The 13,474-nt window shown below is 38.1% G+C and overlaps 1 protein-coding gene across 1 annotated transcript in view; it reads left to right on the forward strand.

Moving 5' to 3' along the window:
* LOC149191092 (uncharacterized) overlaps window positions 1-13,474 on the forward strand; it is a 93,537-nt gene that overhangs the window by 9,530 nt on the left and 70,533 nt on the right. Inside the window, exons 4-6 of the mRNA XM_089412335.1 lie at window positions 557-1,243; window positions 1,415-1,733; window positions 8,594-8,759. Coding sequence (XP_089268461.1) covers window positions 557-1,243; window positions 1,415-1,733; window positions 8,594-8,692 — 1,105 coding nt within the window. The 3' untranslated portion in view covers window positions 8,693-8,759. The remainder of the gene's footprint in view (window positions 1-556; window positions 1,244-1,414; window positions 1,734-8,593; window positions 8,760-13,474) is intronic.

Below are 13,474 nucleotides of genomic sequence, written 5' to 3' on the forward strand. Positions count from 1 at the left end.
CTACTGTGTTGTATAAGCAAGCATACTTTTAGTAATTGATAGCTGTTGTTGTAAATGCTTACTTCAGAACGTGTGAATCATGTTGTGGAACCTTTTTGAAGCATTCTATTGTGTATATAGAATGATGATGCTAGAAACTCAAAATTTAAGCATTTCAGAACTGGATGTTTTCGGTGATTGAAGATTAGCCTTTCTTGATCTAATATGCTCATTTACTAGATCTTGGGAATCTGAAGAAGGATATGTTATACTTGCATATTTTCTTTGCTATAAATCAACGAGATATGTAATTAGGAAAAGCTTCTGCTTGCCTTTTCATTTGAAATGCTTGCTTCATTGCAGAAAACCATGTGAGGAAACATCCTGAAATGGGATTTGTTTCTTATAGGAGTTAGACAAGTAAAATAAAAAAGAGAGACATTTCAACATAGGCTGGAATTCGATCATAGAAAATTAGAATGTTTTGACGTGGTGTGGTAATTTATTCTTGGAAATTCAACATTTTATTTTAGGTCTTGCATGATTTTTGCGATAAAATAAATTGTGTGATAATCAGGGAAGGGTTTCGCTTCAGATTAGAGAGCATTGTTCGTGGTCACGCTGGTAACCATTCCAATGGTTCTGGAAGCAGCAACTCTAGTAGTTCTGGAGATTCTAGTAGTTCTAGAAACGATCAGTCCAATGTCTTGGGAGAAACACAGAGCAGTGCACAAGAGGAGCCTCAAGAAAGTAACCAATCTGAAAATACAGAAGACCTTGAAAGAGTGACAAGGGCAGTAGTGGAAGAGGAGACACAGGGTGATACAGAAGAAACAAGAAGGGATTGGCCTCAGAATGAGGTTGCTGTAGAAAGAGGAGGTGTGGGCTGGCAAGAAGCTACTGCACAAGCAGGGGATGGGAACTGGCAAGAAAATATTGCAGAGGAACGGGTACAGGAATGGCAAGAACACAGTGAACAGGACTTACATAGGGGCTGGCAGGACCCTTCAGAGAATGCAGATGGGAATTGGCGGGGAGTTTCTGATCAAGATGTAGGCAGGGATTGGCAAGGTGGTGCTTCGGAAGATGTTGGCAGGAACTGGCATGAAGGCGCTTCACAGGGAGCAAGGGACTGGGAAGAAGGTCCTTCAGAGGGAGGAGTAAGAGTTTGGCAAGGTGTTGCTTCTACAAGAAGAGTCAGCAATTTTCAGTCCTCAGATGATGCAACTGCAAACAATATGGAACTTCGAGAACTGCTTGGCAGGTTTGTTTTGAAGCAATCTCTATAATCATATATATATTTTTCTTTCTTTGATTGGTGAATCTGATCTGGCCTGGAAGCAGATATGATGGTGGTTCTCCTTTGATGATTGAGTTTGAGTATATGGGAAAATTATGAAGGCAAGACGTAACAATGTTATCAATTCCTATGCAGGCGCAGTGTTTCAACTGTTTTGGCTAGTGAGTTCAGAGAGAATTTGGACCAACTAATCAGATCCTACATACAAAGGCAAGATGGCAACCCTGTACCCTGGGAACTGCAAACAGCTGTACAGCGGCCAACAACTATGCAGGAACAAGATCCACAAGAAGAAGAAGCTGAAGCGCAGGATGAGGTTCTCACTAACACACCAGATGAACGACCACTTGTGCCTCCACCACCACCTCCACCGCCTCCACCACCACATCCACTTTGGCAGCAGGAGTTACACCAGCCAACATGGACACGCCATCCATTGCAACGATCAGATGTTGTAAGTTATAAGCTTTTGTGCTTAGATGAAATTATAATAAGATCTTTACCTTTTTACATGTAGAAAGAAGTTATATGAAATTTGTCAAAACTAAGATACATTGGAGAGATGTTTTAGCACATCGAACCATTAAAGATTGATTTTATCAGCCAGAATCCCAATTTGATCCTGTTGTCCTTTTCCTGCTTCTTTCCTTGACATTTGTCCATTCATCCTTTTTCACCAGTCAGTCAAAATCTCAGGTCACTATCCATCTGATCTTCTACCTTCTTTAGGGAACCTTTTTGAGCTTTCTTGATCTTCATTGTCAACTTCAAACTTGATCCTTTGCACTAGCTTCATTATTTTCAGCACCTGAGGTATCTGATTGCTTCACCTCCCATTTCCTTTTCATTTCAGCACTTCTTAACTCAGTCAATTTCCTTCATATGTCTGTATTCACGACAAAACTACGCCAAAAGCAATATATTCATAAGCTAATAACTATCTGGACTTAATATTACCATGATGCAAAAATAATCTCTGACAAATCCTTAAATTGCACAAACACTTGAAAATTTGTTATGTAGAATTGTGCTTTTCCATTGAAATGAATATCTGGATTGCATTAGTTCACTTCTCCACATGTAAATGCCACAAATGTAAATGAAAATAATAAGGCTTTTACTCAATCAAAGTATAGGGTCAAACTTTGGGAACCAGGTCCTATAGACCTGCCTGACCTTAAAACCAAGACCCTTCCATGTAAAAACTGTAGAAAAAATATACTGAATCTAAAATTTCCACCTCATTAATGTGAGGCCATGGATCTACTTCATAGAGTTTCCAACAATGGTGCTTAAACTATTTTCTTCAACAGCCCTGCAAGAAACATCAAACACCCTACTAGTTAAAGTCAAGAATGTAGTTCACAAAGACTTCAAGCATATATCCTTTCCGCAGCCCTTAGGGCAAGATCTATCACAGTACACAGATATGAAGATCACTTCATTTACAGTGAAAATATAACAGCAGCAAAGAGATTTGAAAGCTTCATTAAGCATGCTAAAATCAACATAGCATCTAGTGCTGCTGTCCCAATAAATTAGCATATCAAAACAGCCCTGAAATTTGTTCAATACATGAAAAATATCAGATTGACAGTCACAAATTTAGGACAGCAGTGGCACACTTCATATTATCAGAGTAATGAAGCTAAAATACAATACCTCATGTTAAAATTGGCAACTAGGGCCAAACTCCATGTGGGTCTGCTTATTCATGGCAGCTGATATTTTTCTTGGATTCCTCTCGTCGAGAGGTGTAGGATTGATATAAAGATCATCTGATTCTGACATGTATTCATGGAGATATGAATTTATTTGTGTTATGGGACAATTCGTCAAGGTTGGCCATCAACCAATTTGCCCCCACTTGTGCTCAACATTTTAGTATAAAAAGAAATGGCTTGCTAGTCATTTGGACACACACTCTTCTTGTGATCTCTTCCTCTCCACTTGTCTTTGGGTTTTGGTGGGAGGAGTCACTAAGAGAATACGCTGCCCTAGAGGGTTTGCCCTAACTCTAGACACTATCTAAAGAAAGTCTATACGCTGCCCTAAGAGGAGTTACCCTAGCCCTACTTACAGTCAAAAGGAGAAGGCTCTACGCTGTCTTATATGCAGTCAAGATGAAGGTGGCTTCCACAACGCAGCAAGGAGAAGCCTAAACGCTGGTCTAGAAGAGACCTTTCTATCCTTACCCTAGACACAGTAAGGAAGTGTTTTAGCCACAGAATTCTGGCCGCAGTCCTGGCTCTAACTTTGAAGAGAATAGGCTGCAGTTTTATGTGCCCTAACTGCAGTCAGTTCAAGCCCTAACCGCTGTCATAATATTGGCTCTCATACGCTGTTCAAAGGGTCCTAAATCCGCTGTCCTAAGGACAGGTCTATACGCTGTTCCAAAGAGACCTAGACACAGTTCTATGTGTGCCCTAGTCTCTGTTCAGATGCACCCTAAAGGCTGGCCCCATTCTGCAGCAAGAGAAGGACTCTATGCTGCCCCAAACGCAGTCATCAAAGGTGTTATAGTCTGCTATTTAGAAAGTGTCAAAGACGCAGTCAGAAGGAGGTCTTACGTGCTACTTAGCCTTTCACGCTGTTATAAAGAAACTCTACGCTGCCTAAACACTGTCATAGGAGAGGACCTTGAACACTGTCCTTAAGTAGTGTAACTATAGCCTAGCTGCTCTGCTAGGTTGCAGCGGATGCATTTGATGGAGGCGCAACAATATTGTCTCTCACATGGTCCAACACTTCCTGATCTTCTAAAGTCAGATCGAGAGACATTTTCCATCCATGGTAGTCAAGGTTCTCACGGAGCTTGTCTTCGGCGGGGAAGAGTGTTGAGGACCCCATGAAGTTTTTAAGATAACCTTGCCTACCTTCTCTTCGGTGATTGCTCTTTCTCTTGCTCTTGCTTGGGCTTTGTTTTCACCTCAGCTCTGATTCCATGTTAAATTATGGTATGTTCTATGCTTAGAGCAGTTTACTTCTTTTCTTCTTATTAGCCATAGATTACCAATCACATATCCATTAAGTAAAGTGCAGATAGAACATTAAACGATCAACAGAAAACAAGCCAAGACAAGAGACACAAGATGTGGCGGCTAGCCAGGGACAAACCCCAATGTGGGGAAACCCTTTGATCAAATCTTCTTTTATCTTCAATAGTTCAGCAGAGAGAAATAATACAAAATCAGAATTCTGTAATTTTATATCAGCAGCAGCAAACCCTAGATCAACAAAGTCATACTTGGTTAAACGAGTTGAAATTGACTTCCAATATGCTTGGTCTATTTCCGGTCAACTACCTCTAGAACAGTCTGAAGAAACAGCCCTTGAACAACCCCAAAAACACAATCAAACTGCTGTTGACTGAAGTCAACCTGCTGCCCAAAACTAGGGCAGTCAATGCTGGTCAAACCTGTGGACGGATTGCCTCGATTTTTGTGCCAAAATCTGTGGCCTGCCTAGGAGAGGCAGCCACACCAAAACCACACCCTTGATGAGTCAACGCTTGGTCAAAGAGACCTCCAACAACTTCTGCGTCCTCCTTGCCTTAATGCGTCCTCCTTCTTCCCACGTGTGAGCTGCTCCTTGTATAACCCAAAGCTAAGGAGAGAGAGAGAGAAGAATGAGTGAGATGAGATGATGAGAAAATGAATCAACCTCTCTTGTATTTATATGATTCACTGAGCATGTGTGCCACACATTTTACTGCTGGCCGACTTTGACAATTTGTCAAGTAAATACAAATAAATTCATATCTCCATAAATACTTGTCGGAATCAAATGATCTTTAGATCAATCCTACACCTCTCGACAAGAGGAATCTAGGAAAAATATCAGCTGCCATAAATGAGGTGACTCACTTGGAGTTTGGCCCTAGTTGCCAATTTTAACAGCAACACAGTGATGGGTGCAGCATGGTGATGGAATCATCTGTGTTCAGATCAACTACCTCATGTATTATCTTCTTAGTGAAGATCTCTGTTCTTATTTTGTCAAGTCAAATGTTGACTTCTGATGTATATATACTATCTCTCTCTCTCTCTCTATGCTGAACTATTGAAGAACATAAGAAAAATTGATCAAGGGTTTCCCCACAATGGGGTTTGTCCCTGGCTGGTGCCACATCTTGTGTCCTCTTGTCTTGGCTTGTTTTCTACGATTTATGTTTATGTTCTATCTGCATTTTACTATCATGCTAAATGTGATTGCTAATTTGGAATTGATATTGAGCCAATATGGAAAATTGAAGTAAATTTACTCTTAGCATAGAACATACCTAAAAGTAACACCTCAGGGCATCCCATGCTTGTACAACAAGTCCTTTCAGTACATCCTGAGCAAGTACTCTTCAGTGCATCCTTAACCCTAGCCAGGGCTTCCACAATCACTGCAAAGTTGCAAACCCTAACCAACATTACAAAAGCCAAGCAAGGCATCCCAACAAGCTCTACAAGCCAATCCCTCGAGCATCCAAATAAGCCAACATCATGCCAACTATCAAACCCCAAGCTCTCCCACTTGCAGTTAAATCACATAAGTTATCGAGGAGATTCACACACTTGTGTCCCACAAGCTATAATACTCAACATTTGCATCCCCAAAGTCAAGGAACCCTAAAGCTAGCATCCCACAAACACTAATCCTTGTTACATGTAGAAAATCCATGAAATTCTGCAACTGCGCTAATGAACAATCTGAAAACTAGTTTTTTTTCATTAAGACACATAATTTCTCTACTTGTTTGCAGTGGAATAGGAACAGAAATAAACACAGTTACACAATGACAAAAACACAATATTTTCTAGGGAACCCAACTGGGAAAACCCTCTGCTTGTTTGAGAATTTTATTGATAGAAATTTGAGCAATAGATCTCTTACAATACAACTGTTTCAATCAGGAAACAATCTTGTTCTCCTTCTGCTTGTCCTAAGCTTGAAACACCTTCCAAAAACCCTGATCTGCTTCCTAAATCCTTGCGCACAGGAAGCTCCTATTTTTTAAGAATTAATTCCTTAATTATAGCACAAATCCCAAGGAATTCTCTTCTATCAATTTGCGCACAAGCTTCTCCTTAGTACGCCCTTCCCACACTCAAGCCGCTGCACACAAACTCGTTCTCTCTATTGTCTTGTCTCACCAACTTGTGCTCACAAAACAATGATCTAGTGAGTGCCTTCATCCTCCTTATAAGCAAATTGAATAGGCTAAATCTGGCAAGTTTTATTTTTGGAAGTCGAACTAGTGATCGATGAGTTAATTGAGTCAAACTGACTCTTGTAACTCGTCTAGTCACAAATAACCTTGTGAATGGTCACTTGTCCTTTTCCAAAGCTAACTTGCACTAGGAGACAAATAACTGAACCTCCAACTATTCGCACGAGTAAAACTGCTTCATGAACTGTCCTAATTTATAGGAACTCGTCCTAATTTATAGGAACTTGTCCTAACTTTCAGGAACTTGTGCATGCTAAAGAAGACTGTTTGTGGTCACTTTGACTAAGGCACAAGTCAAAGAAGACCTTACTCACTGCTATTTTCAACATTACAAGTGTAATACATGATCTTCCAAGATTTTCCAAATAGCTAGTATCACACCAACTATCAATCTCTAAGATACAAAGTAGTTACTCTTAAAAAAGGTACTTTCCTCCCTTTATATATGCTACAATCCTATGCTAAGTCAAGCAACCCTAGGCTAAGTTCACAACCAACTAGCTTAAGTCAACAAAAAAAGCCCCAGATGGAGCCCTCCTCAAAGCAGGTTGTCCACATATCACACTACGGTTTGTCCAGACCCCAAACCCAAGGTGGTCACCTTCCAAGTTGGGTGTACACATGTCGAGCGCTCCTCCTCCAAGATGGTGCAATTTCCAATCAATGGTCCTCAACTCAAACTGTGTGTAAGGTGGTAACATGCTTCAAGGGCCAAGCACCCAACCTCCAAGTGCCTAACACCCCCCTTCAGACTAGTTACTCCACATGCCAAGAGCTAATGCTCCTCAACAAGTGCACCCTTGTAGAAGATGCCAAATGCACCATGTAAGCCAACTACCACATCAAGAAGTGTGCCTCCCTAGCAGTGAATCGTGATTTCAAGGAAAGCATACATCCAATCTAAGCTCTCCAAATGTAAGTAAAAAATAAACAAAGGGGCTAGGAAGCCACAAGCCCTATACATAAAACGCCTTTGGAGCTACCAAAAGCTAGCAATATCTGTTACTATTATCCACATCACCAACAATAATAACACAAAAATGGAAAACCCCTTGCACACAAAATAAAGAAAAATCTCCTCTTACCAGATGTGCCCAGACTTGTGCGTCCAGTCTTTCAATTTTCCATATGCTTGCCACATCCTTCCAAAGCTGAAATGACTACATGGTTGATAGTTTACAGCCTCTTCTAAACTGTTGAACTATAGCACCAGCCGCATTGGATTTGATCTCCTATCACTATATTTTCTAGAAAATGCATGTTTACAAGGCCTAATAGAACCAAAATCAACTGAATTGTTCATAGATGATGGATCAACAATCTTCTAGAAGATTTTACTAGTTTGAAGATTCAAGAACCTTTTGCATACTTAAAAGATTTGTAACACTGCAATACAGATCACCCATGTTACATCAAAATTTTAAAATTTAAAGCTTAATCAACAGACTAAACAAGAATAAAACTGCGATGTGTGGCAGTTCTGGAATTCTGCTATGGCTGAAAGTGAGTGGAGCATTCTCACCCATTAAAATCTAGCACCATGCTTCAAACTTGCAGTAGAAAGTTGAAATGAAAACACTAAAGAGAATCAAAGGGAATTTTATGATGAGAATGCCTAATCCTAAAAACAGAATCACATGAAAATCTTGTAATCTTTCCTTCATGGGTGAGGCCACAGGAAATTAACATAGCCCAGCCACAGTCATGATCATTGGTGTTTTCCCTTGTAACTATCAAATTGTAATAAAATATTTATTAATACAAATAAGGCATAGATTGAAGTGAATTAGGAAAGTCTTTTAAGACATTGGTTTCAAGTTCCTAAGCAATTTACTTAGGCAAAAAAAAACATCTATCTGTAATGTTTTAAATCTTGACATCTTAAAGTAATTGAAGGTATTTAATACAAATAAGGCATAGATTGAAGTGAATTAGGAAAGTCTTTTAAGACATTGATTTTAAGTTCCTAAGCAATTTACTTGGGGAATAAAAAACCTCTATCTGTAATGTTTTAAATTTTGACATTTTAAAGTAATTGAAGGTAATGAATGGTCTTTTCAACTATAAAAGCCCTGTGGATATTGGTATTGCAGGAGTTTGAAGTTTTAAATGACTTGAGGACTGAGATGGAACAACTGCAGCAAGGAATGATAAACATGCAACGCATGTTGGAGGCTTGCATGGATATGTAGCTAGAATTGCAGCGTTCTGTTAGGCAGGAAGTTTCTGCTCCTCTAAATTGTTCAAGCCAAGGCCAAGGTGAGTATGGTCTATGGAAATATGATTATGAAAACTGAACATGTTAAGATTGGGGTGAGGAATCGTGTATTAGTATTAGTATAAAAGCAAGGTTGAATCAATCTTGCAATCTTGTTGAGATTAATTATATGGTGAATTTAACACACATGAGGGATCCTTGAGATAGATATCACCTATAGGCTATAACAATCTTTTTCAGTAGACTTTTTCTGAACTCTAGCCTGAGAAAAGACAAGATATGGTGAATTGTACTGAAAGGAACACAGATGAAAAGTTATGAGCCTTGAAATAGTAAGCAAGGGGGATTACAAAAGTATATTTCAAGATAGATGAATTGAAAAGCACATGCAAAACCACATAATAACAGGAACATGAAGGAGATTACAGAAGACCTAGATAGAACAATGGATATGACATTTTATGGCCTAAAAGTAGTAGAAAACAAAATTGAAATGTTTTTGTCTTTTAAATTAGGCAAATGGATGCCAGATATTTTGATGTTTATGCCAGTTTGAAGTTAGGAACAGAAACAATTTTAAAACTTTATGAGCTCTCTGATATTTTTGCAAACACCTGCAGAAGTGTGATGTGATTTTATGTTGCATGTTTGTTTTGTCCTTCTGTCCTTTTTCTGCATGACTCAATCATTAGAAGTTTTAATAGAATTTTAAAAGCATTGTTTGATTAGTTAAATAAGATATCAATATTTTTACTACTACATTTTGCCAGAAACATAGTTACAAAATATGAGAAAATGCAAGTAGGAAACACAACTCATATTATAAGATTTTTTCATATGGGGATCCAGGAAGTAAGGTTCTTGATGGATTATCATATCTGGAATATAATGCATTGATATATAGAATATATAGACAGCCAAAGCTGAATTGAACCTCAAGTTTATGCTGGGAAGGGATTTGGAAACATAATTGTCATGATCCTTTTCCTAACTCCTTATTTTGTAACCATTCACAGTTAACCTAGAACTAAATGTATCGGCCATGTATAAATGGTTAAAGATGTGTCATAGGATTAAAGTAATGACCACTGGTGGCTCATATTCTGAGATAATACTTGCGAATATCGCTATTTTGGAACATGCTTTAGATTTTTTATAGTCTAATAGGCTTTAGTAGTTGTTGTAATATCCGTGTCAAGGATTTTAAGAGAAGCTAGGCTAGACTAGGTTAGGTCCAAATATATGACCACTCATATGGTTGTTTTAGATTGCTTTATGCCAAAAATATTCTCCATCTTTATTGTGGATTTGGATTCTGGAATTATTAATTTCCTTTCATAGTTGCTTATATGCGAGCCTATTTATGTTCTATAGCTAGTACATTATACTAGTATGCACTGATGGTAAATAATTGCTACAAGACAGGTTCAATATACAGAAAAAATCCCTATGCATATGTTATATTTTGCAACATTTACAAATGATGCTTAGGTTGTTGGCCTGCTCATTATCTCTTCTTATTTGCATTGTTTGCACATTTGCTTTTCTGGAAGTACACAAGAGAGACACTCATGATGCTATTAACATACCTCCTCCTGGCTCTAATACACAGACAAATAGGTTGGTGTGGGGGAGGGGGTAAGCTCCTTATTTCAAGTGCTTAATATTTGTCCCTAGGTAGTAGGAAAAGTATCATATGTGAACTTGGGGTAGCTGAATGAGCCCTACACTTTAGGTATATGTAGTAATTCACAAGTCTATTTTTAGCTTGAAAATAGTTTTGTTTTGTTTTGTTTGTGAAAATGATAAAAAAGTAATAATTTACAATGTTCCACCAAGACTCCGGGACGGGGAGACGCGGGTGCGGGGAGACGCACAAGGGGGATGTGTCGGAGTACCCTCAAATTTTAGGGAAATTTAGGGGGGATGGGGGGATGTCGGGGTATATATATATTTTTTCCTTTTTAATATATATATATCTATATATATCTATATCTATATATATATATATATATCAAATTCATATTCAATAATGAAAGCATAAATACAATGATACATAATTGAATAAATAATGAAATACAATGATCCATACTCATCATCCTTACTAATACATACATGATTCATCCATAGATCACAAGATTCAATAATGAAATACTCCAATCCATATTCATTATTCATTATTCACCATTCTAGAATCTACATTGATTTAAAAACTAAATTCATCATTCATCATTCTAGATTCTAAGTTGATTTAAAATTAGAATTCATCATTCATCATTCTAGAATCTAATTAGTACTAAGCAAAATAGACTATAATAGATACTGAAATCTGAATACTGAAATAGTAATTTGATATAACTAAAACTCAAAAACAGTAGAGTGATGAGTCTAAAAGTCACTCTAAATTACAAAGAGGGCTTGGTGCTCTTGATTAAATACTAATACCATACCCTTGTACGTGACAAAATGCAATGGAAACATTGCAACCCATCGAATCAAGAATTCCTGAAAAACTATTAAATCTGCTGGATTTTGAGTGAGATCTAAAATTCTACTTTCTCCATATGAAATCCAATGAGGTCGGAACCACTCTCAAACATCCTGAGTCATTTCATGGTAATATTAAAAATTTAAGTAAAAGGACTTTTACTTTAAGAATTTAACATTACCATGAATTGCATAGCATTAGTAGGGAAATATGGTTAAATACTAGGTTTTCCCTGTCATAAATCATTGTTTAAAAGCAAATTTAACAGGGAACGCATAGCCCATATTGAGGGGAGACGCCCAGGAGTCCCCCTTTTGGAGTGTCGCGTCCCCCACACTGGGGAAACGTCCCCCCTGCGTCTCCCCGCGTCTCCCCAAAAGGGGGACGTGGGGAAACCTTTCCCCAGACATCCCCCGTCCCGGGTGCGTGGGGTGCGCGCACCCGACCATGGGAGACGCGTCCCCATGGAACACTGATAATTTATTCCCTCTTATCTTTTATAGAAACCCCGAGTGGGCTTTATCATCTAAATATAAAATTGGGTAACAATATAAAGCATATTTGATAAAAATATTTATGTCAGCTTATATATATAGTGTCGATCTAGCCTACATATATAAAAAAATAGGTATCTACCAGTCTGTTCATAATTTATCAATCTTGTTAATTAATGTGATGATCAAGGTGGTAATGAAGGCTCTTGTTGTGACAAACATTTGCTGTTGGTATGCACATTCAAGGGAATGTGTGCGTTGAGAGGTGTTGAGTAGTTCTTGAATGGCGGGTATGGACATATATAGGGACACTAATTCTTCTTATCATCTGCTATTTAGAAATATGGATATGTAGGTATTTTATTATAGATAAAGGTCTAGGCTTAAATATATATTTTTATTTACCTAGCATAAATATTTATTTTATTAGAGTCTACTTGTGATCATTTTTGTTTCATAGGCTTCTTTAAGATCTTGTAGATGTTACTGTAAAGTCATGTACTAAGTATATATGTCACAAAATTTTGAAATTTATAACCAGGCATGGGGAGCAGTTATTTCGAGTCAAAAATCTAGTTCTTTAAGATCTTGTAGATGTTACTGTAAAGTCATGTACTAAGTATATATTTGTCACAAAATTTTGAAATTTATAACCAGGCATGGGGAGCAGTTATGTGAAGTGAAAAATCTAGATCTGCTGGGAAGGTTAAACCTAAACATAACTATTTATCAAAATCATACAGTGAAAAAAATATCTGTACAAGTTCACAAGGATATTCAGCCCTTGAAGATCAATTGGATTGTATCAAAAGCAATGGCAGTCAACCATAATAATGTTATAAAACAGCTTTTTAAACCAAAATTGCTAACAGCTAGTTAAGAACTGTTTATCACGCACTGTGAGGATGCACTAACATCTTTGGAAGCTACAACAATGTCACCTGGAAGTGGAAACCAGGAGGGATTTTCGAAACACTCTAGAGATCTTGGAAACAGCACTTTCGAAGAGCCAGAAAATTCACTACGCACACAGAGAATACTGGAATGCGAGCAAGGAGAGGAGAAAGAAATGATATCCCATAGGTTGGTATTGATAAGGTTGTTGCGTCAAGTATCTTGGTGTAGTCCCCCGAAGAGGGTTGCCTACTCCATTTAGGTTGGCTTGCACATCCTGTCCCTGAAGCACATGATCCTTGTTGCCCTTTTCCCCATGTCCTTTACCTCTGATTCTTGGACTACTGTATCCCAACTGTTGTTTTCTGATGATGTCTCCTTGCTGACATGACCATATGCCTCAGTGGAATAGGAAGTGTTGCTTGATCTCTACCTTCCTTTTCCCATACACGTGCCATTTTTTGTATTCCCACTTCTTTGGGTTACCTCCATCTTTCTGTCACTCCTCTCAGCCTATGTGACCTTGTCCTTAGATGGGATAATATCTGTTTTTTTCTCTCCAATTGATGCCTATTTTTAGATATTCTTCTATTTTGGTTTCGCCTTTTAGGTTGAAGTCATCTATTTAGTATCGCTGTTTTCTTTCCATTTTCCATTTCTGTAGCATGTTTATAAATGATTGTTCAATTCCTTTCCATCTATCGTGCAACCCTACTCCACTACATTCCAGCTTTCCAACCACTTTCTGATTGTAGTTCCCATGTTTTAACTTCTTTCTTCTCCACAGGACCTCTCTTTTGATCTTGCTTGGCATCCTTTTGCTGCCCATGTCTGATTTTTGGTCAAATGTAAAGTCAACTTTCTTATTGCTTCCATTTAC

The sequence above is a fragment of the Pinus tabuliformis genome, chromosome 3_1, assembly GCF_031772625.1.
Source record: "Pinus tabuliformis cultivar Carrire ecotype Pingquan chromosome 3_1, CPIR1, whole genome shotgun sequence".
NCBI lineage: Eukaryota > Viridiplantae > Streptophyta > Pinopsida > Pinales > Pinaceae > Pinus > Pinus tabuliformis.